At 40.7% G+C, this 18,534-nt stretch overlaps 1 protein-coding gene across 3 annotated transcripts in view; it reads left to right on the plus strand.

Moving 5' to 3' along the window:
• The window catches only part of ubr3 (ubiquitin protein ligase E3 component n-recognin 3), a 111,521-nt gene that overhangs the window by 20,128 nt on the left and 72,859 nt on the right, over positions 1-18,534 (plus strand). For all 3 annotated transcript variants that reach the window (XM_060929990.1, XM_060929991.1, XM_060929992.1), the window contains exons 10-22: positions 318-451; positions 666-752; positions 855-920; positions 1,103-1,192; positions 2,433-2,561; positions 3,157-3,209; positions 5,122-5,255; positions 6,493-6,578; positions 8,492-8,633; positions 9,210-9,306; positions 13,876-14,017; positions 14,144-14,248; positions 14,686-14,886. In XM_060929990.1, coding sequence (XP_060785973.1) covers positions 318-451; positions 666-752; positions 855-920; positions 1,103-1,192; positions 2,433-2,561; positions 3,157-3,209; positions 5,122-5,255; positions 6,493-6,578; positions 8,492-8,633; positions 9,210-9,306; positions 13,876-14,017; positions 14,144-14,248; positions 14,686-14,886 — 1,466 coding nt within the window. The remainder of the gene's footprint in view (positions 1-317; positions 452-665; positions 753-854; positions 921-1,102; positions 1,193-2,432; positions 2,562-3,156; positions 3,210-5,121; positions 5,256-6,492; positions 6,579-8,491; positions 8,634-9,209; positions 9,307-13,875; positions 14,018-14,143; positions 14,249-14,685; positions 14,887-18,534) is intronic.

The raw sequence follows: 18,534 nt of genomic DNA on the forward strand, positions 1-18,534 counted from the left end.
AACACTCTTTTGAGTGCTAATGTATTTTTATAGTAACTTGGTTTTCTCCTCTTCTGTTTTTACAAAATGTAGTGCTTGAATGCTTGATTTGCGTATTGTGATTTTAATGTTTAATTGTTTAAATGTTTGTGGTGAAACTGAAGACAAATTTCCACGTTGTGGACAATAAAGTATTCGTAATAAATGTTTTTCCATCTATATTTATTCATTTGCTTGAGGCTTTTACATACGTGATCCGTTTACTTGTTTGTCTTGTCAGAATAATGGATTATAATCCTGTCTGTCTTTATTATCTATCTTTTTTTTTTTCTCTCCAGGAATGAATCTGAACAAGAGGGAGCTGAACGAGCACGTGGAGTTTGAATCCCAGACGTACTACGCAGCTTTTGCTGCTGAACTAGAGGCCTGTGCTCAGCCCATGTGGGGGCTGCTCACGCACTGCAAAGTCAAAGTAAAGTCCTGATTGAAATGCACTTGCTCTATTTTAAATGCATATTAGCCTTATAATTTTAGAGGGAGTTAAGCACACTGGCAGATGTGTGCCAAATGACCTTGTAATAAGCCAGTCCTTACATTATAACTGACTTGGGTGAAACACATTGACAATTCAGAAGTGAAATAAAGAGGGATGTTCAGGATGTCTGCATGATTGATTTTGTTGACAGGAAACACAAGAGTACACTAAAACAGTGGCACGCTATTGCCTGGAGACTTTACAGATATGGTTTGATGCCATTGGCTTTGTTGATGAGGTATAGTATTTGTTTGTTTGCTGTTCATGTTCGTCACAATGAAGTTTCTCTATTTGTGCACAGGTCTGGATTGTTTAATTTTTTTTTTCCCCCCCTTTTCAGCCTGCTCCCAATCAAATAACGTTTCATTTACCGTTGCACCGCTACTATGCCATGTTCCTTAGCAAGGTAACAAAATCTTAAATTATTCAGTATTTGCATAGACAGTAGTTTTGTTATTAAAAATGGAACAGCAGAACCAGAACACAATTCCTTTCCTTCCCTATGGAGATGGAAGCATTCTCGTTAATTTGCTCTTATAAATTAACTTTTAGAAAATCTGATGTGGTCCTGTTTCTGATTTGGTCCAGGCGGTGAAGTGTCAGGGGCTGGACTTGGACAGTCTCCTTCCTGATCAGGAAATGCTGATGAAGATTATGGTGCATCCTCTTCAGATACAGGTAACTAACACCTGGGGCCTGGATAGAGATGCAGCTCGAATAGATGCTCAGCAAGAAGCTCTGTTCCCTCCACCAGGTGACCGATTTAAAGGAAAAGCCACCAACTAAGGTGTTGGGCAACCATAAGACTATATGGTGTATGTCAACTGGTGTTGAATAGATGATTACATTTTTGTTAGAGTTGAGCTTGCTTTGTACTGATATGCTTAGAATCTTCTTGGTCAGTCTAGTTAAAGTGCCATTCCACCATTGGATGTATTCTTTGGCATAAAATACAATATATTTTATGACAACATGACTAGACAGAGAAATCTTTTAGCTTCAAAATGATATATCAAACATAATTTTTTGACAACGACAAGTATATTAATTTTGCGACCAAAGTCACCTACCCTTTTAACTTCTGCGCAGTAGTGAAACGTGATGTCATCGGCAGGGTCCCCTTCTTGTGTACGTGGCACAGATTATCAGCAATGGCGGATAGAACGCGATTTCCACTTGTCGATTGCTGTGCCGATATTCACCATCGACCGTCTCTTTTGGGCATCACTTGCTATTTTCCTTCGCTTCTTTTCTGAAGCTGACAATCGCGTTCTATCCGCCATTGCTGATAATCTGTGCCACGTCACACGTGACGTGGTACACAAGAAGGGGAACCTGCCGATGACATCACGTTTCACTACCGCGCGGAAATTAAAAGGGTAGGTGACTTTGGTCGCAAAATTAATATACTTGTCGTTGTCAAAAAATTGTTTGATATATCATTTTGAAGCTAAAAGATTTCTCTGTCTAGTCATGTTGTCATAAAATATATTGTATTTTATGCCAAAAAAATACATCCAATGGTGGAATGGCACTTTAAGTGGCATGGGAATGCTGCTAAAATTGTGAAAACAAAAAGGTCTGAAATTTGAATTTTTGGTGTGTGTGTGGGGGCCTCGCATCTTTTACACATCTTGCAGTAAATACAGTTCATGCTCTAGCATTTTGTTATACAGTCAGGTGGGAAAACACAATATCTGTCACTTTTTCATTATGGAAGACTGAAGAGGAATTAAAATATTTTTGGGGTTTTTTTTGGTGTGTTTTTGATGTGTTTCGTATGTGACTGGGACTTTAAGTGAGGTAGTACATGAACTAGGGCACAGAACAGCTTCACCTTGTGTAATATGATTTCTGTACAGTTTTGAAAGTGTACATTTTAACGTGTGTGTGTGTGTGTGTGTGTGTGTGTGTGTAGGCATGTTTGTCTGAAATTCACAGCAACATGTGGGTGAGGAATGGATTACAAATTAAAGGGCAGGCTATGACATACGTCCAGTCTCACTTCTGCAACTCTATGATCGACCCAGACATCTTCCTGTTACAGGTATTATTTTGTAGTCACTGATTTTGACCCTGTCCAATTATCAGCGTTTTACTTTAGACTGCATACGTAACAGGGCTGGTTTTAAAAAAAGTCCATTTACAGGCATAAACATGAGTTGTTGCTGAAATCTGTGCTACATGTTGTTGTGGCATAGATCGTAATCATGTTTTACTTGGAAATGTCATGAAACACAGCTGCGAAGTGAAGTGCTCAGGAGCTAGCCACTGTGTATAAAACACTGCAGGCTGCTTTCTGCATAAAACTGACGTGCTTTTGAAAGCTTCATCATCTCAGCTTGTCATGAGTAATGGTTGACTTTTTAGTTAACAAATCAAGACGGTGTGTTTTTGCTTTTGGTACGGAGTGAGTATAAAGAGCTGTTATGTCTTAACTATGGCGAAATGTTGAGTAAATGGGGAAAGTTACTGCTAGTTATTTAGAAAGCATATTTTATGTGATGTATTTAGAGATAATCAAACCTAGTAAATTTTTGTGCAGGAGACCTGTTTGACAGCCGCTATTCATACGTAAAAATCTGCATCATTGAGACTTTGTTTGTTTGTTTGTGTGTGTGCTGCCCCCTCTTTCCATCCAGGTGTGTGCCTCACGACTAGACCCAGACTACTTTATTTCTTCAGTGTTTGAGAGGTGTGGCTCAGATGCTTCCACTGCTCTTTCTGGTTTATCACCCATTGTCTCAATCTGTTTTTCTGGTCAAACATGATTGTGTACTTTTGCGTCAATGACTGCAAAAACATGCACAATGTGACGTCTCAAAGTGAAGCAATTGCAGGTCTTGTGCCCCTGCTGGCAGGGTATACATGTATAGCACCACCCATTCGCATGCGTTTCAATGACCAAACGGCCTATTTTCCAGGTCATTTGCCTTTTTTTCCTAAACTGTCTTTCCATCTACAGCATCTAATTTGAAGTCCTATGCAGATATCATCTGCAAATTTTATTTTTCCCCCTATTTATATATTTATTTATTTTTAAATTATCATAGTGTAGATACATGGGAATGAAGTGATTGACAGCCTTGGTGACATGCTGGACCTTGGTATAGACCCTTTTCACTCACGTGACCTTCGTAAACGCGACCGCCATTTTGGACATGAAGAAATACCGGTTTATGGCACAGACCCTTTCGGTTCTCGCTCATCTAGCTGCTACAATGACTGCTTAGACTGCAACAATAATACCTAACACACATTTAAGTATCCGTCGTAAAGACGTGAAACTCGTCGAGTGACGAGTGTGTTCATTGATAAGCTAACACAATCTAAAAGTAGACATACCATCACACTGCCCTGGCGCTGTGTACAGTTTACCTTCTATGGTTTGTGCACTCACTATTTGCCATTACTTTCTCCAACCCAGCGTTCGAACTATGCCGATATTTTCGGGGGGGTCCCTTTTTTTCCCTGGGGGGATGCTTGCACTTGCGCTTGTCTCAGAGCGCGGATCTCCAAACACATGAGAAGCCTATCTTACACACACATCACGCGGACTCCACACCTCCACACACGCATCGCGTCTGAAGTCATGACTCATCAGGGGAAATCGTGTCCGCATTGGCATGTTCAAAAAACAACCTCGCGTCAGCAATGATACCACACGCAAGAAAAAAAAAACAGTCAGGCTACTCAACACATCTGATCCACAGCAGCGCCAAAGCATCACTGGAAATCATGTCAACAACCAATCTTCCATTTCAACACGCGTCAACAAACAAACGGCACCACAAACATGAACGAATCGGTCAGGCTACCGATTCCAAACCCACAGCAGATGAATAATTAAATGCAGCTTACCTTAAAGCAGAATCGACCACAGAGGAAGTGTGTTGACACTGTTGGCACACTTCCTTTCTACTAGTTTGTGTCCCCAACCTGGCAGCAGCAGTCGTTGTCATATCGGTTTATTTTATCTTTGATGTAAACACAACACTTTGGATATGCAAATGCTTCCCGTTACACACGATTGCTATGTCAATAAACATCATTTTGCCAGTATTTTAGAGACCATCCATCTTCTCCGTCGGTCAGCATCTGTCGGGATCCGATAAAATGATAAATCTTGCCTTGTGTGTTGATGGTTACTACATCCAGGTGCACAACAATATAATGGCATGATGGAAGTCTTGCTGAAAGTAAAAACTTTCTTTGATGGCTATATTCCTTTCGATGCTTCGGCATCGTTCCTCGTTGTTGGCTGTGGTAGACTACTGGTACTTCATGTCCAAAATGGCGGCCGCGTTTGTCGTGATGTCACGTGAAAAGGGTCTATAGGGAGAAGGGGGCAGGCCTACCAAATAAGTGTACCTGACTTTGACTCTCGCCTCTCCTGCGTAGACTCTGGCTCCAAATATGACATGGCAGAAGAATTTTGGCTTCATTTCTATCAAACAGAAAGGCATGAAGCCATGCTGTTCATGTTTTTTTGCAGTCATTGCTTTGTATAATGTTATTTGTTAGCAAGATGGTACATTTTGTATTGAAATTAAATCATTCGAGATACTCCCATTCCAGTTAAAAGCATTTTTGTGCTTGCATGTCAGGTTTAAAGTAGTGGACTTGTTGACGATGGCATCGCAACACCAGAATGCAGTGCTGGATGCAGAGCAGGAAAGACCCATGTTAGAGGGGGCGCTCACGTTCCTCGTCATATTGTGCAGCCTCCGCGTACACCTGGGTTAGTACTAACGACACCGTGGCACTTTCTATATGTTTTATATAAATGGGCTTTTGTGTATAAGGTCATAAATTATCTTCTTCTCAGTAGACTTTATTCCTCAAAGTTGTGTAAGGTAAGGTCTGAACAAACCTAAAATGAGCAAAAATTCCAATGATCTTCATCAAATTTGGTCAGAGTTCATGTGAATTTAAGCATAATATTTTAACAGCTTGAATAATGCTTTGTTTTAGTAAGGGGGGAACTAAACTAATGCAGACAATTTTTAGTCTAAATACACAGGTGATTTTATAGAAAATTGCACGCGCTAATTTGGTCTAGAAATTCGGACTATTTCTTGATGACCTCAAGCAGCTCGGCAAAATGGCTGCCAGTCGATTTGTTACCGTAAGTGAGGAATTACAAATTATGAAAAAAATGTTTATAAAAGCACTAAAGATGCTTGAAGTCTAAAACTATTCAGAGGTACTGTAAGATGGAATTGTGATACTTTGTTTTGAAACATGAAATGAATTTGTGAGTCAGCATAGATGAGTGAGACAAGCCTGTGCTCATTTACATTTGCGTGCCACTTTTGAAGATTGAAATTATTTTTTTGAATGATTTAAAATGAATAAATATCTGTATTTATACGAAAACAGTTATCTGCCTCAGGCTCAGTGAATATCATTGAACAATAACCTCGTCTTGGTGGTTATTTTGCCTGAATAACTGTTAAATAGTATAGCAGGTCTGTAAGGAGTAGTAATAAAAATGGCATGCATGGAGGAACCTTGTACTAAAATGTAGGTAATGGGGTTTAGTGACTGCGTGAATTTGTAAACATAAATATATGTGCAGATGTGGCTTTTTATTTGTCTTTTAGTCCTTCAGTTAAGCAATATGTGCATTTATGTACAAGAGGCACTATGGCAGGCTGTTCAGACACTTGGAGTTTGCCATCAACACTCGAACTTGCCAAACATGATTTTCGTTTTGGTATTCTGCTTTTCAGTGTTGTGGAAAAAAAAACCTAACACCGTTTTTATTTCTATGAAACGAGGATTTGTTTGCTTGTTCAGAATGGAAACTCTGCTCGACTATATTTTATATGGTGACTTTTTAGTTGAATAGAAGTTTTAGAATGAATCCATTACTGGTTACGTTTTTAGTTTACATACTTGCCTGCTTGTAAAGCTGTAAAAAAAAAAAAAAGTGCCTTTTCATTTTTCCCTCTCTTCTCCTCCTCTTCTGTTAGGCATGACTGATGATGAGATACTGAGAGCAGAAATGGTGTCACAGTTGTGTATGAATGACCGCACACACAGTTCTCTTCTTGACCTTATATCCTTTTACTACCTACTCCTTTCTCAGATTCAGGTTTCATTATATATAATATACAGTGGTGCTTGAAAGTTTCTGAATCCTTTAGAATTTTCTATATTTTTGCATAAATATGACCTTAAACATCAGATTTTCACACAAGTCCTAAAAGTAGATAAAGAGAACCCAGTAAAACAAATGAGACAAAAAATATTATATTTGGTCATTTATTTATTAAGGGAAATGATCCAATATTACATATCTGTGAGTGGCAAAAGTATGTGAACCTTTGCTTTCAGTATCTGGTGTGACCCCCTTCTGCAGCAATAACTGCAACTAAACGTTTCCGGTAACTGTTGATCAGTCCTGCACACCGGCTTGGAGGAATTTTAGCCCATTCCTCCGTACAGAACAGCTTCAACTCTGGGATGTTGGTGGGTTTCCTCACATAAACTGCTCGCTTCAGGTCCTTCCACAACATTTCGATTGGATTAAGGTCAGGACTTTGACTTGGCCATTCCAAAATATTAACAGCTTTAACCATTCTTTGGTAGAACGACTTGTGTGCTTAGGGTCGTTGTCTTGCTGCATGACCCACCTTCTCTTGAGATTCAGTTCATGGACAGATGTCCTGACATTTTCCTTTAGAATTCACTGGTATAATTCAGAATTCATTGTTTCATCAATGATGGCAAGCCGTCCTGGCCCAGATGCAGCAAAACAGGCCCAAACCATGATACTACCACCACCATGTTTCACAAATGGGATAAGGTTCTTATGCTGGAATGCAGTCTTTTTCCTTTCTCCAAACATAACGCTTCTCATTTAAACCAAAAAGTTCTATTTTGGTCTCATCCGTCCACAAAACATTTTTCCAGTAGTCTTCTGGCTTGTCCACATGATCTTTTGCAAACTGCAGGCAAGCAGTAGTGTTCTTTTTGGAGAGCAGTGGCTTTCTCCTTGCAACCCTGCCATGCACACCACTGTTGTTTTGTTTAGTGTTCTGATGGTGGATTCATTAACATTGGCTAATGTGAGAGAGGCCTTCAGTTGCTTAGAAGTTACCCTGGGGTCCTTTGTGACCTCGCCGACTATTACACGCCTTGCTCTTGTTGTGATCTTTGTTGGTCAACCACTCCTGGGGAGGGTAACAATGGTCTTGAATTTCCTCCATTTGTACACAATCTGTCTGACTGTGGATTGGTGGAGTCCAAACTCTTTAGAGATGGTTTTGTAACCTTTTCCAGCCTGATGAGCATCAACAACACTTTTTCTGAAGCCCTCAGAAAACTCCTTTGTTTGTGCCATGATACACTTCCACAAACATGTGTTATGAAGATCAGATTTTGATAGATCCCTGTTCTTTAAATAAAACAGGGCGCCCACTCACACCTGATTGTCATCCCATTGATTGAAAACACCTGACTCTAATTTCACCTTCAAATGAACTGCTAATCCTAGAGGTTCACATACTTTTGCCACTCACAGATGTGTAATATTGGATCATTTTTCTCAATAAATAAATGACCAAGTATAATATTTTTGTCTCATTTGTTTAACTGGGTTCTCTTTATCTACTTTTAGGACTTGTGTGAAAATCTGATGATGTTTTAGGTCATATTTATGCAGAAATATAGAAAATTCTAAAGGGTTCACCTATGGCTAAGCCATGAACAGGAAGAGATTTTGAGATGATTCATATCCTCTTCTGGGTGACATTAGATAGTGGCCTTGTGTTCGTTACAGCATATGGTCATACAGAGAGAAGGTAAAAGGTACTAAATATAAAATATTTAAGGCTATGGAATGTTGGCTATGATCACGATTGCTTCGCTTTGGCAGTCTTCAGAACCTCTTTCTTTTGTTTAAATCTGAGCTTGTATTTTCCCTGGATTACTTCTGGTGTTTATGTTGCTCCTTAATGAATATTGCACATCCCAGAGAACCCAAACCCTAAGAGTGGTATAATGCCCGGCAGTTGTAGCTTTGAGGAGATGCTGTCTGCTGTGGCTGATTTTAAAGCTCCAGTATCTGAGCCTGGTGGCTCCATGCAGCAGGGCATGTACACACCCAAAGGTGAGTGACCACTGCTGCTGTTTACTATGTATGCTAATTGTACGTGTGTGTTTGTGTGTTTTGTCATGAACTCTTTGGGAGGGCAAGGAAAACATTTTGGAAAGTGAGAAGTTTGATCTCACTGGTGCAAAAATGTTTTCATATTAAATACACCAGAATTGCCCTAGTTTTTCTGTTTGTGAGACAAAGTAGAAGGGACAAATTCCACCAAATATATATATATATATATATATATATATATATATATATATATATATATATATATATATTGTTAGAAGTTATTTGCAGATTGAAAGAGTAAGCAGGCATTGTTAAATTTGCATATTCTTATCTACTTTCTTTCAGTATCCAGTTAGTGTTTTGAAAAAGTCTGTAATGGGAATATAAATGCCATTCGTAACCTGTAAGGATTTTTACAAGCTCCTTTTGAGGCTTTGCGTTCCTCCCATCCACCTCATGATGGCACTCTTGTTTCATTGCTGAAACCTCTGTGCTGCCAGTGATCCAATAATTCTTGCCATTTAATGTCCAGACATATGTTGACTGTGATTTATGGCGTTTGTTGGGTTCGTTTAGCGGAGGTGTGGGAGAAGGAGTTTGACCCCATCATGGTGATCCTGCGCACTGTCTACCGGCGAGATGTCCAGTCAGCAATGGACAGATACTCAGCATTGTAAGTGACCCTCTTCTAGTTTCCATAAATGCTTTCTTGATCATCAGCTGATGAGTGTTGTTAAAGCCCTTGCTCCCTGGGTGTATTCTTAGATAATTTTGCTCCATAGATGAATCATTCTGTGTGTCTTCTGTTAAATTGTGAGTGAGAGGACAAGGCCTCCACTCTTTTGCCCTTGAAAAGATGTGCATGTGAGTGTCAGTGCCTCAAACAGGTGCCTCCAATTAGAGCCAGGGCAGGAGCAATCAATAGATCAAATCTAATAGGGCAGGGTGCGTCCTGCTGTATTAAAGTCAGTTTAGAGCCTCCTGAAGACAAATGTGAAGGTCCAGGTTCAGGAGATAAGGTAAGGTTAATTTCCTATAAATCTCAGGATGATGGGAACTCTCCGAATGCTGTGTGTGTGGGGTGGGGGGGTTGTGTTTAAATATAAATCGATCACATTTGAGGTTTAAAAGTAATGTCTACATGTGGCTTTCAGAGCTGAGTACAGTGTTCATCAAATCAGTGTGACAGTTACTTAAAAGAACATGAGCATGTTAAATGACATGATCTCCATTGCACATATGACTTGCCTCAATATGAGCTGATGCTGGTCAAATGAAAAATCATGATATGACTCGTGAATGAAATAATGCACTAATGTTTGAAGTAGGGGGCATTTGGAAAAGAATAGTAGGCAGATACAAAGTGTAAGCAACACTGCCACCATGATACAAATAAAAGGTGGTGGTGGGGTCTTGGGGTATGCCCCTGGAATAACTTTTTTTTTTTTAATATAGATGTGAAATGGTGCATTCTGAGTGATCTAGAATGCAATATTTTTTTGCATCTTGGAGTAAATAAAATGTCCTTCACTGTGTCCAAATTCGCGCCTTACTCACTATATAGGGCACTATATAGTGGGGATGCCATTTTGTAGTGCTATCCGAAACCTTAGTGAGGATTATTTGCACCCTATATAGTAGGGGTGGCACGGTTCACAAAAGTCGCGGTTCGGTACGTATTGCGGTTTGAGGTCTGCGATTCGGTACGTATTGCGTTTTTTTTTTTTTTTTTTTAAATCTTAAGTACTCTGTATTTGGGCATATAGCCTACTATTTACCTTAAGTAAACGTAGTTTAGGATACAGCATTTAAGAGAGGTTAAAATTATAGTTACAATGAAATAATCATGCACAAACTGAGTTTGAGTTGACATAAGCACTTTTTATGAACAATCTCTGATGAAAAGCCAGGTAGTATTTTGAAACAGCAAGAGGGAAGACATGGATGATTTCAACAGCTTTTTTTATTTACTACAGTATTTATACAAAGTGTCAGGAGTGTTTGCTGCCATGTTGTGGCATCTAGAGGAACCAGGTGTCTTTTGTCACATACAGAGTTTTCATAATTGGAAGAAATAAAAAAGAGTTCTTAAAGCTTACTTTTGAACAGATGTGTGTGTTAAAACTTAAACTTTTATGTGGCGACCAACCAACCACCTATATACAAAAACCGAATCAAAAACTCTTCTAATCCCTGAGAGTGAGGATGTATTTTTTCATTTGAAATTAAAGTGCAGTGTTTTGAAACGTATGGCTGGATTTCTTATCTAATCTTAAAGTGCCACTGTATTCTTAGAACGATTTATAACAAAATACACACACAGCCAATATAAAATATTGCAATAAAACCAATCACTGCACTGTTTAAAACAAACCTCCCCTCCCCTCGCCGGAAAAAAAAAAAAATCTAGTTCGCCCATTATCCTGTGTCATTCTGAGATGCGCAGATAGACAGTAAAGGGAATTCGGAATTCCCTTTACTGTCTATCTGCGCATCTCAGAATGACACAGAATAATGGGCGAACTAGATTTTTTTTTTTTTTCCGGGCGCCGCGGTACGCCGGAAATCCGGCATGGCGCCGGAACGCTATCACCCCTGTTCGCGCGAAAGAGAACCACGTGGTTTCATACAGGCATTCGGCTTTTTTTTTTTTGGCGAACGTCTTAAATAGGGGTACCGCGGTTTATACGCGTATTGCACCGCAACAGGCGTATCGTACGGTTCGGTTTTTTTCCCATAACCGTGCCAAGCCTACTATATAGTGCACTCAGAGTATCCCACAATGCATCATGAAAAGTAGTTTACAACAATGGTCACTAACCAAAGCAATATGTCCCATCATGCATTGCGGTTGCGCTGAAAGAAATCAAAAGTTTCAAATTTGATTTAATAAAAGGCAGCGGCAAAGAAGAAAGTATTCATCCTTGATTTTAAAAGATGTATATTAAAAGACTTTGTATTGATTAATGTTGGAAATATGCTCAGTATATGTATCACAAATAGTATGTAATTAATTAATTAGTTAGCTAATGAAGGGCGGCACGGTGGTGTAGTGGTTAGCACTGTCGCCTCACAGCAAGAAGGTCCGGGTTCGAGCCCCGTGGCCGGCGAGGGCCTTTCTGTGCGGAGTGTGCATGTTCTCCGCGTGGGTTTCCTCCGGGTGCTCCGGTTTCCCCCACAGTCCAAAGACATGCAGGTTAGGTTAACTGGTGACTCTAAATTGACCGTAGGTGTGAATGTGAGTGCGAATGGTTGTCTGTGTCTATGTGTCAGCCCTGTGATGACCTGGCGACTTGTCCAGGGTGTACCCCGCCTTTCACCCGTAGTCAGCTGGGATAGGCTCCAGCTTGCCTGCGACCCTGTAGAACAGGATAAAGCGGCTACAGATAATGAGATGAGGTGAGCTAGCTAATTAATTAGCTAGCTGGAAGGTCTGTATTGTGAAATACCGTGGCCGAGGTCAGTATTTTCAAGGCTGAGGTCACGGTATTTCACGATACGGACCAACCTTAAGCTGGTAAATAATATATAAATTTTTTTTCTTTACCATATTCTAACAAAATGAGAGCGCCCGAAAGGGAAACTGAAGCCAAGGCAAGCTGGCATTTTGAATCCTCGAAAAAAATAAATGCATGTATTTTTTTTATTATTTTAAAAACCCACCAGCCGACTGATCTGGCACGTTTTAATTGTGCGACAGTAATGACGTAAATACCAGTCCTCTATATAGCAATTCCCTATATGGGGAGTAGTGAGCGATTTCGGACACAGGGCTTGATCTCATGACTTTAGGTAGGTAATATGAAAAATCTAAAATAAGTAAAGCCTCTGATTTAATGCCAATTTGACCCACTTTCAAGTTTTGTAGGTCAATCATGGGTCAACTTTGGAGTAAATTCTTTAATATTCGCTTATTCTTGTGAAGGTCGAGACCATCTTCAAAATTCCGCAGGGGCTGAGGCTTCAATTGGAAAACGGCAACTCTGAGTAGAGCTGCTTCAAGATTAGAACAGCAACAAAGAAAATGGAGATCTTGTGAAACTGAAATATTTTGTAAACGTTAAATATCGGCCCTAAACAGGCAAATATTTTAGAGGAGGAACTTGAGTTAAAACTTGAGTCAGTGTAAATTATTCTTAATGATTTATGTGACTAAGTACAACACACAAATGATACTGAAACTTCTATTCAGTTGTACTTCTATTAATCTAAACGAAAGCCAACACAAATTGCACTTTTTACTTTGTATGCCATTTAATGACTGACAAAGATTCCAATCCAGCCATGTGATTTATTTATTTATTTTAAACTGGTAACAAAATGCGCAAGTCAACCTGAAGTGTAAATCTAATTCTGCTAGATCAGGGGTGTCAAACCTGATCCATAAAGGGCCGTGTGGCTGCAGGTTTTCATTCCAGCCATGCAGCAGCACACCTGACTTGGCTCATTCAATCAACTGAACTGTCTTCACACAGTCAAATACTTGCAGCCACACCCACCCTTGATTAAAGGGTGGGTGTGTCAGTTGATTGAATAAGCCAAATCAGGGTGCTGCTGCATGGCTGGAATGAAAACCTGCAGCCACACGGCCCTTTATGGATCAGGTTTGACACCCCTGTGCTAGATAATGCATGTACAGTACTGATGCAGATATTAGTAAACAATGTCTGTTGTAGCATAAATGCGACTCGGTCTAAAAAGATATAGCTTTTCTCAATGAATTAAAAATGCAAGGAAAACTCTTCCTTCAAACACTGAGAATAGCCAGTGATGGAGTGTTTTTATAGGTGGCAAAATCGCCAGCTGCCGGCAGTTATTGACGGGACTCTGTGTGTGTGTAGTAGAACGGGGTGGGTTTTTTTCTGGATTGCCAGACTGCAACTCGCTTTATGTGAGTGAGTGATTACCTGTCAGGGGAGCAAAATGTTTCATATCCCACATCCGATCTCGCTAAAATGGAATCAATGGCCTTTTAAAAAACCATTTATACCTCCTATTAAGATATTAATAAGCTTGATAAATGTAGATGTTAAATTAATATTGTCTTCTGATCAGTTGGTCAAGCCCAGGTTTACACTTGGAGATGCTTTTCTCAAGGGTGCTGCTGCTGTAAATATAACTTATTTCTCAGTGTTGTTTTTCTGGGTTCAGTCCCCCCCCCCTTTACTCCATGTAGAATGACGTTTTCAGTAGCCTTTAACTACTGATCCATACTGAGCAATACGTTGTGTTGTGAATGCAGTTTGAAGCAGTCTGGTATTCACACCGGTAACCCTTGGCCGCCATATAAAGAGAGGACGCCCCTGCACCCATGCTATCGAGGACTGGTGCGTCTGCTGCACTGCAAAACTCTGCATATTGTCATCTTTACCCTGCTATACAAGGTGCTCCCCTTTTTAAGCACATTCATATATTCAGCATAATTTAATTATGTCTCGCTAAATTAATAGTTTAGTAACTTGCTCATTATTGCTCCCCCCCCCCCCCCCCCCCCCCACACTCTTGTTCAGATCTGGATGGACCATCAGAACATGTCGGAGCATGTGCTATGTATGGTGCTGTATCTGGTTGAGCTGGGTTTGGACAACCATGCACAAGAGGAGAAGGAGGATGAAGTGAGTAGCTCTTCTGCTGTAGCCTGAAATTTTGTGAAAGCGTTGTTCTCCTCCGTGACCTTTTCCCAGAGCTCAGGGTACAGATGTTCTTTAAAGCTGTTAATGCTCCGAAGCCTCCACATACTTTGTATATTAATTTGAGATAAGCAGTAAATTTGTATGCAGGGTAATTTTGGGGAACTTTTGACCTCTTTCGCATGCATCATCACTTTCTCAACATAGTTTACTTTCCTCACGTGGGGGGGAATAGTTGCTGATGCTGGGCACGGACTAAATGTAGTTCTTGGACTAAGATCATGGTGATTTGTTATTCCTGCTCACTGTATGTTTAAGTCTCCTTATGTTAAATCTAATTCATGAATCCTAACCGAGAGACCCAGGGGATTGTGCATTTAGAGAAGCTGTATCTGCTTTGTTTGCGTCCCCTCCTGCTGAAGGAACCGTGTATTGAGGAGCACTGCCATGACAGCTGGTTCCCTGGCACCAGCCTGCTGTCCAATCTACACCACGTCATTAACTTTGTACGGGTGCGAGTGCCTGAGACCGCCCCGGAGGTGGAGAGAAAAAGGGAACGGGAGAGGGAGAGGCAGAGGGAGACTCCTCCAAGCACCAGCACTGACACATCCACCTTTGGACAGGTCAGTCAGACAAATTCAACTCTGGTGGTTAAGCAGTATTGCAAAGCTAGTTTTACCTGAAGGGGTTTCAGTCTTTACCTATATAATGACCGAATAGACTGTCGTTAATTTTATGCTGAACAACAGTCGGACTCTAAACTACTGTTTGTGTAAATCAGCGGACCTTCAGTGATCTGTGCAACATGGCAGGGGCTCCATGATTGTTTTGTCCCTCCCTTTTGTTGCAGTGGTGAAAATCACAACCCACCATTTACCCAACTTTTTACTTAGTTTTTAGTTATTAGTGCGATTTTTAAACCCTTTCAACAACTCTAGTAGGTTTATAAATGTTTACAACCCCTGGCAAAAAATATGAAATCACTACTCTTGGAGGATGTTCATTCAGTTGTTTTACTTTGTAGCAAAAAAGCATCACAGATATGACAGAATTATTTTATTTAACAGCTGAACATTCTGACTTTTTGTAAAATATACCTCAAAAAAAGTAATGAAATTGTAATTAATGGCACCTTTTTTTTTAAATTTAAAAAAAAATTTTTTTAAAGATCAAGTAGAGGAAAAAATTACAGACTACCGTGCCTTTCGCCCGTAGTCAGCTGGGATAGGCTCCAGCTTGCCTGCGACCCTGTAGAACAGGATAAAGCAGCTAGAGATGATATGAGGCCTATAGCTTGCATTTCTAAGGTGGGGTTTACATTAGACCGTATCAGCGGATCATCAGATTAACGTTTTTAAAACGATTAGCGTGCACACAGCAACGCCAATACACGATTCGTGTGCACACAGCAACACCAATACACGGATACGCTTGGCTCCGCAGGCATCCTGCGCTCCAAATCACTCCGCCCTGAACAGCGAGTGCCCTCTGGAGGGTGCGCACTCCGGCCCTGCGCAGCTCACAGAGCGCGCGAGTGAAGCACACGAGCAGTGATTCGGGACTGAGCCGCTGTGTGTGTGATCTCAGTGCATATCGGGCATGCGCGTCACTTACCACTTGCAAGTGGAAGGATGGCAAGCCTAAAGACAATCATAACTACACAATGGGCAGTATTTGCATCAGTATTTGCGGTATTTTCATACTTTTATACTCTTTAATGAAAGGTGATACAAGGCGGAAGTCCGCGCCGTTTTTCAGCAGTCGCGTCACATGACCAACGCCAGCGAATCAGGAAGGTGGATGTCACAGTGACGTTGTCCAATGACGACGCCAGCTAGAGCTCAGCACAGCGTATCCGCGTATTCTCAATGTTTACACAGCACCGGACCAGACACGAACTGGATTGAATACGTGGACCCTGGCGGATTCCCGTTTCCCGGCGTTTCCAGGCGTTTTAACAGACAGTGCATCCGCGAAGAAAACGAGACAGATACGGTCTAATGTAAACTTGGCCTAAGACAAATAGCCGCACAAGCCTAAAATGTGCAAATTAGTCTGCAGTTAAGAGAGTGCTTGTAGACCTTAGCGAGCTGTTGCACCTGGCTGACTGACAGGAAACATGGCCCCAACAAGAGAACTGCCAGCTGAAACAATGGAAAGGATTCTTAAACTTAACTTAAAGAAGGCAGTTCAACATGGAGTGTGGCAAAGGATGTTGCTTGTTCCCAGTCAGCTGTGTCTAAAATTTGGAGCCAGTACAAACAAAATGTTAAAGGTCATAGGCAATGGTCAGAGGTGAAACGTAGAATATCAACTTTATTGTCTAGAAGAACGACCCAAAAAGCAAATTCAGTTTTCTTGGTGTCTAATTTGCACCCTAAAATTGAATAAAATGGTTAAAATATACTGTTTTGCTCAATTTCCGAAGGTTTGTTTACATCTCACTTATGTGCATTGTCACCGCCAGGGGTCAGTCGTCATGACATCATTTAAGCCAAACAGACTGGGAGCAGTTCTGTGTTTACCTGCGAACCGAGCACACGTGTACAGACTTTGGTCGTGAGAGGTTGTGTAAAATGTCTGATAGCGATTTTGAAGTAGGAACTCTCCAAATTGAATATAGAGAGGTGAAACCATATATGTATGAACCTCTGGCCATTGCGAAGCAATCGGTGAATGTGGCTCACTGGTTTGACCGTGCGGCCTCGGAATCGGACAGCAACTCAGCCGACTCTGATCGCGGTGACCCCGGACCTCAACAAGACTCGCACCCAAACGATTTATCGTGGTATTTATGATAAATTCCTACTTTCATTGTAATACTAAATAAGAGCCCTTTTGAAGAATAATTAAACCGCCCTCCCTAGTGGATATAGGGAACGATTACTTGACAGTGTGCCGGTAGGCCACATTAGCCTGCCATCCGCGGCATTATACTATTTATAGCCTACTCCTAAGTGAGGAAATATCCCTTTGTCTCATTTCCACAATGATTGTACAGGATCCCTCAGGATTCTTGACTTGTCAATTGCAAGCAAAAGTAAAAATGTTTACCTCCAATCTTCTCCTTTTTGCCTGAGCATTGCTGCTCCGTTTCTTCTTTGCTTGATTTTGGTTCATGTGCACAATCCACTCTCTCTGCCTCATCTCCTTTTTTGGAAAAAGCCAACCCACTGTCTCCGCCTCTTCTCCTCTCTCGGAAAAAGGTAAAAAACGTCTTCCTGAACCGGTCCCGTTGTTACAGTTCACTGCACAACAATAAGGCATGGTTTTTCTTTGGAAATTCCCGAACTCATGTCTGCAATCAAGCTGAACGGCAATGCAAGTAAACGGAAGTGGACTCAACTCAAGCGGTTTGTTTTGAATGACGTTATGTGCCGAGTGGTCACAAATACCGCAGAACAGAAATTCGCCGCGATCCGCGCTAACTTATTATAATTATTACTTATTGACAATACTTCTTGGGACCAGAAGAAAATTAGTGTTATTTTTTTTTTAACATATAAAGTTTCAAACGTGCATAAATTGAAAACCGTTGCCTATGAGCTTTAAGGTTGTAAAAGGGAAACCTAGAGGTAGACCAAGGAAGATATCAAAGCGTCAGGACAGGAAACTCAAAGCAGTATGCCTTGAAAATAGAAAATGCACAACAAAATAAATGAAAAACAAATGGGCAGAAACAGGAGTCAAGGTTTGTGACCGAACTGTAAGAAATCGGCTGAAGGAAATAGGATTTACATACAGAAAAGCCAAACGTAAATGGAAGAAAACAAGGTTCCAGTGGGCTAAAGAGAAGCAGTCATGGACTGTGGATGATTGGATGAAAGTGATATTCAGTGATGAATCATGAACCTGCATTGGCCAAGGAGATGATGCTGGAACTTTTTGTTTGGTGCCGTTCCAATGAAACGCGTATAGATGACTGCCTGAAGAAAGCAAGCAGATTTCTAGAGTCATTGATGATATGGGGTTGCATGTCAGGTAAAAGACCTGGGGAGATAATAATCATTACCTCCTACAGTAAATGCACAGGTGTACGTTGAAATTTTGGACACTTTTTTTTTCTCATTCAGTCAATCGAAAGGACTTTTGGTGATGCATTATCATCCTGAAAAATGACATCTTGCCACAGAGCAAGGAGCATTAAAACTTTTCTTCAGGAAAGGCACATCAACGTAATGACCTGGCCAGTAAACAGTCCGGATCTCAGTCCAATTGAAAATTTATGGTGGAAATTGAAAAAAAATGGTCCATGACAAGGCTCCATCCTG

Source organism: Neoarius graeffei, chromosome 9 (genome assembly GCF_027579695.1).
Source record: "Neoarius graeffei isolate fNeoGra1 chromosome 9, fNeoGra1.pri, whole genome shotgun sequence".
Classification (NCBI taxonomy): domain Eukaryota; kingdom Metazoa; phylum Chordata; class Actinopteri; order Siluriformes; family Ariidae; genus Neoarius; species Neoarius graeffei.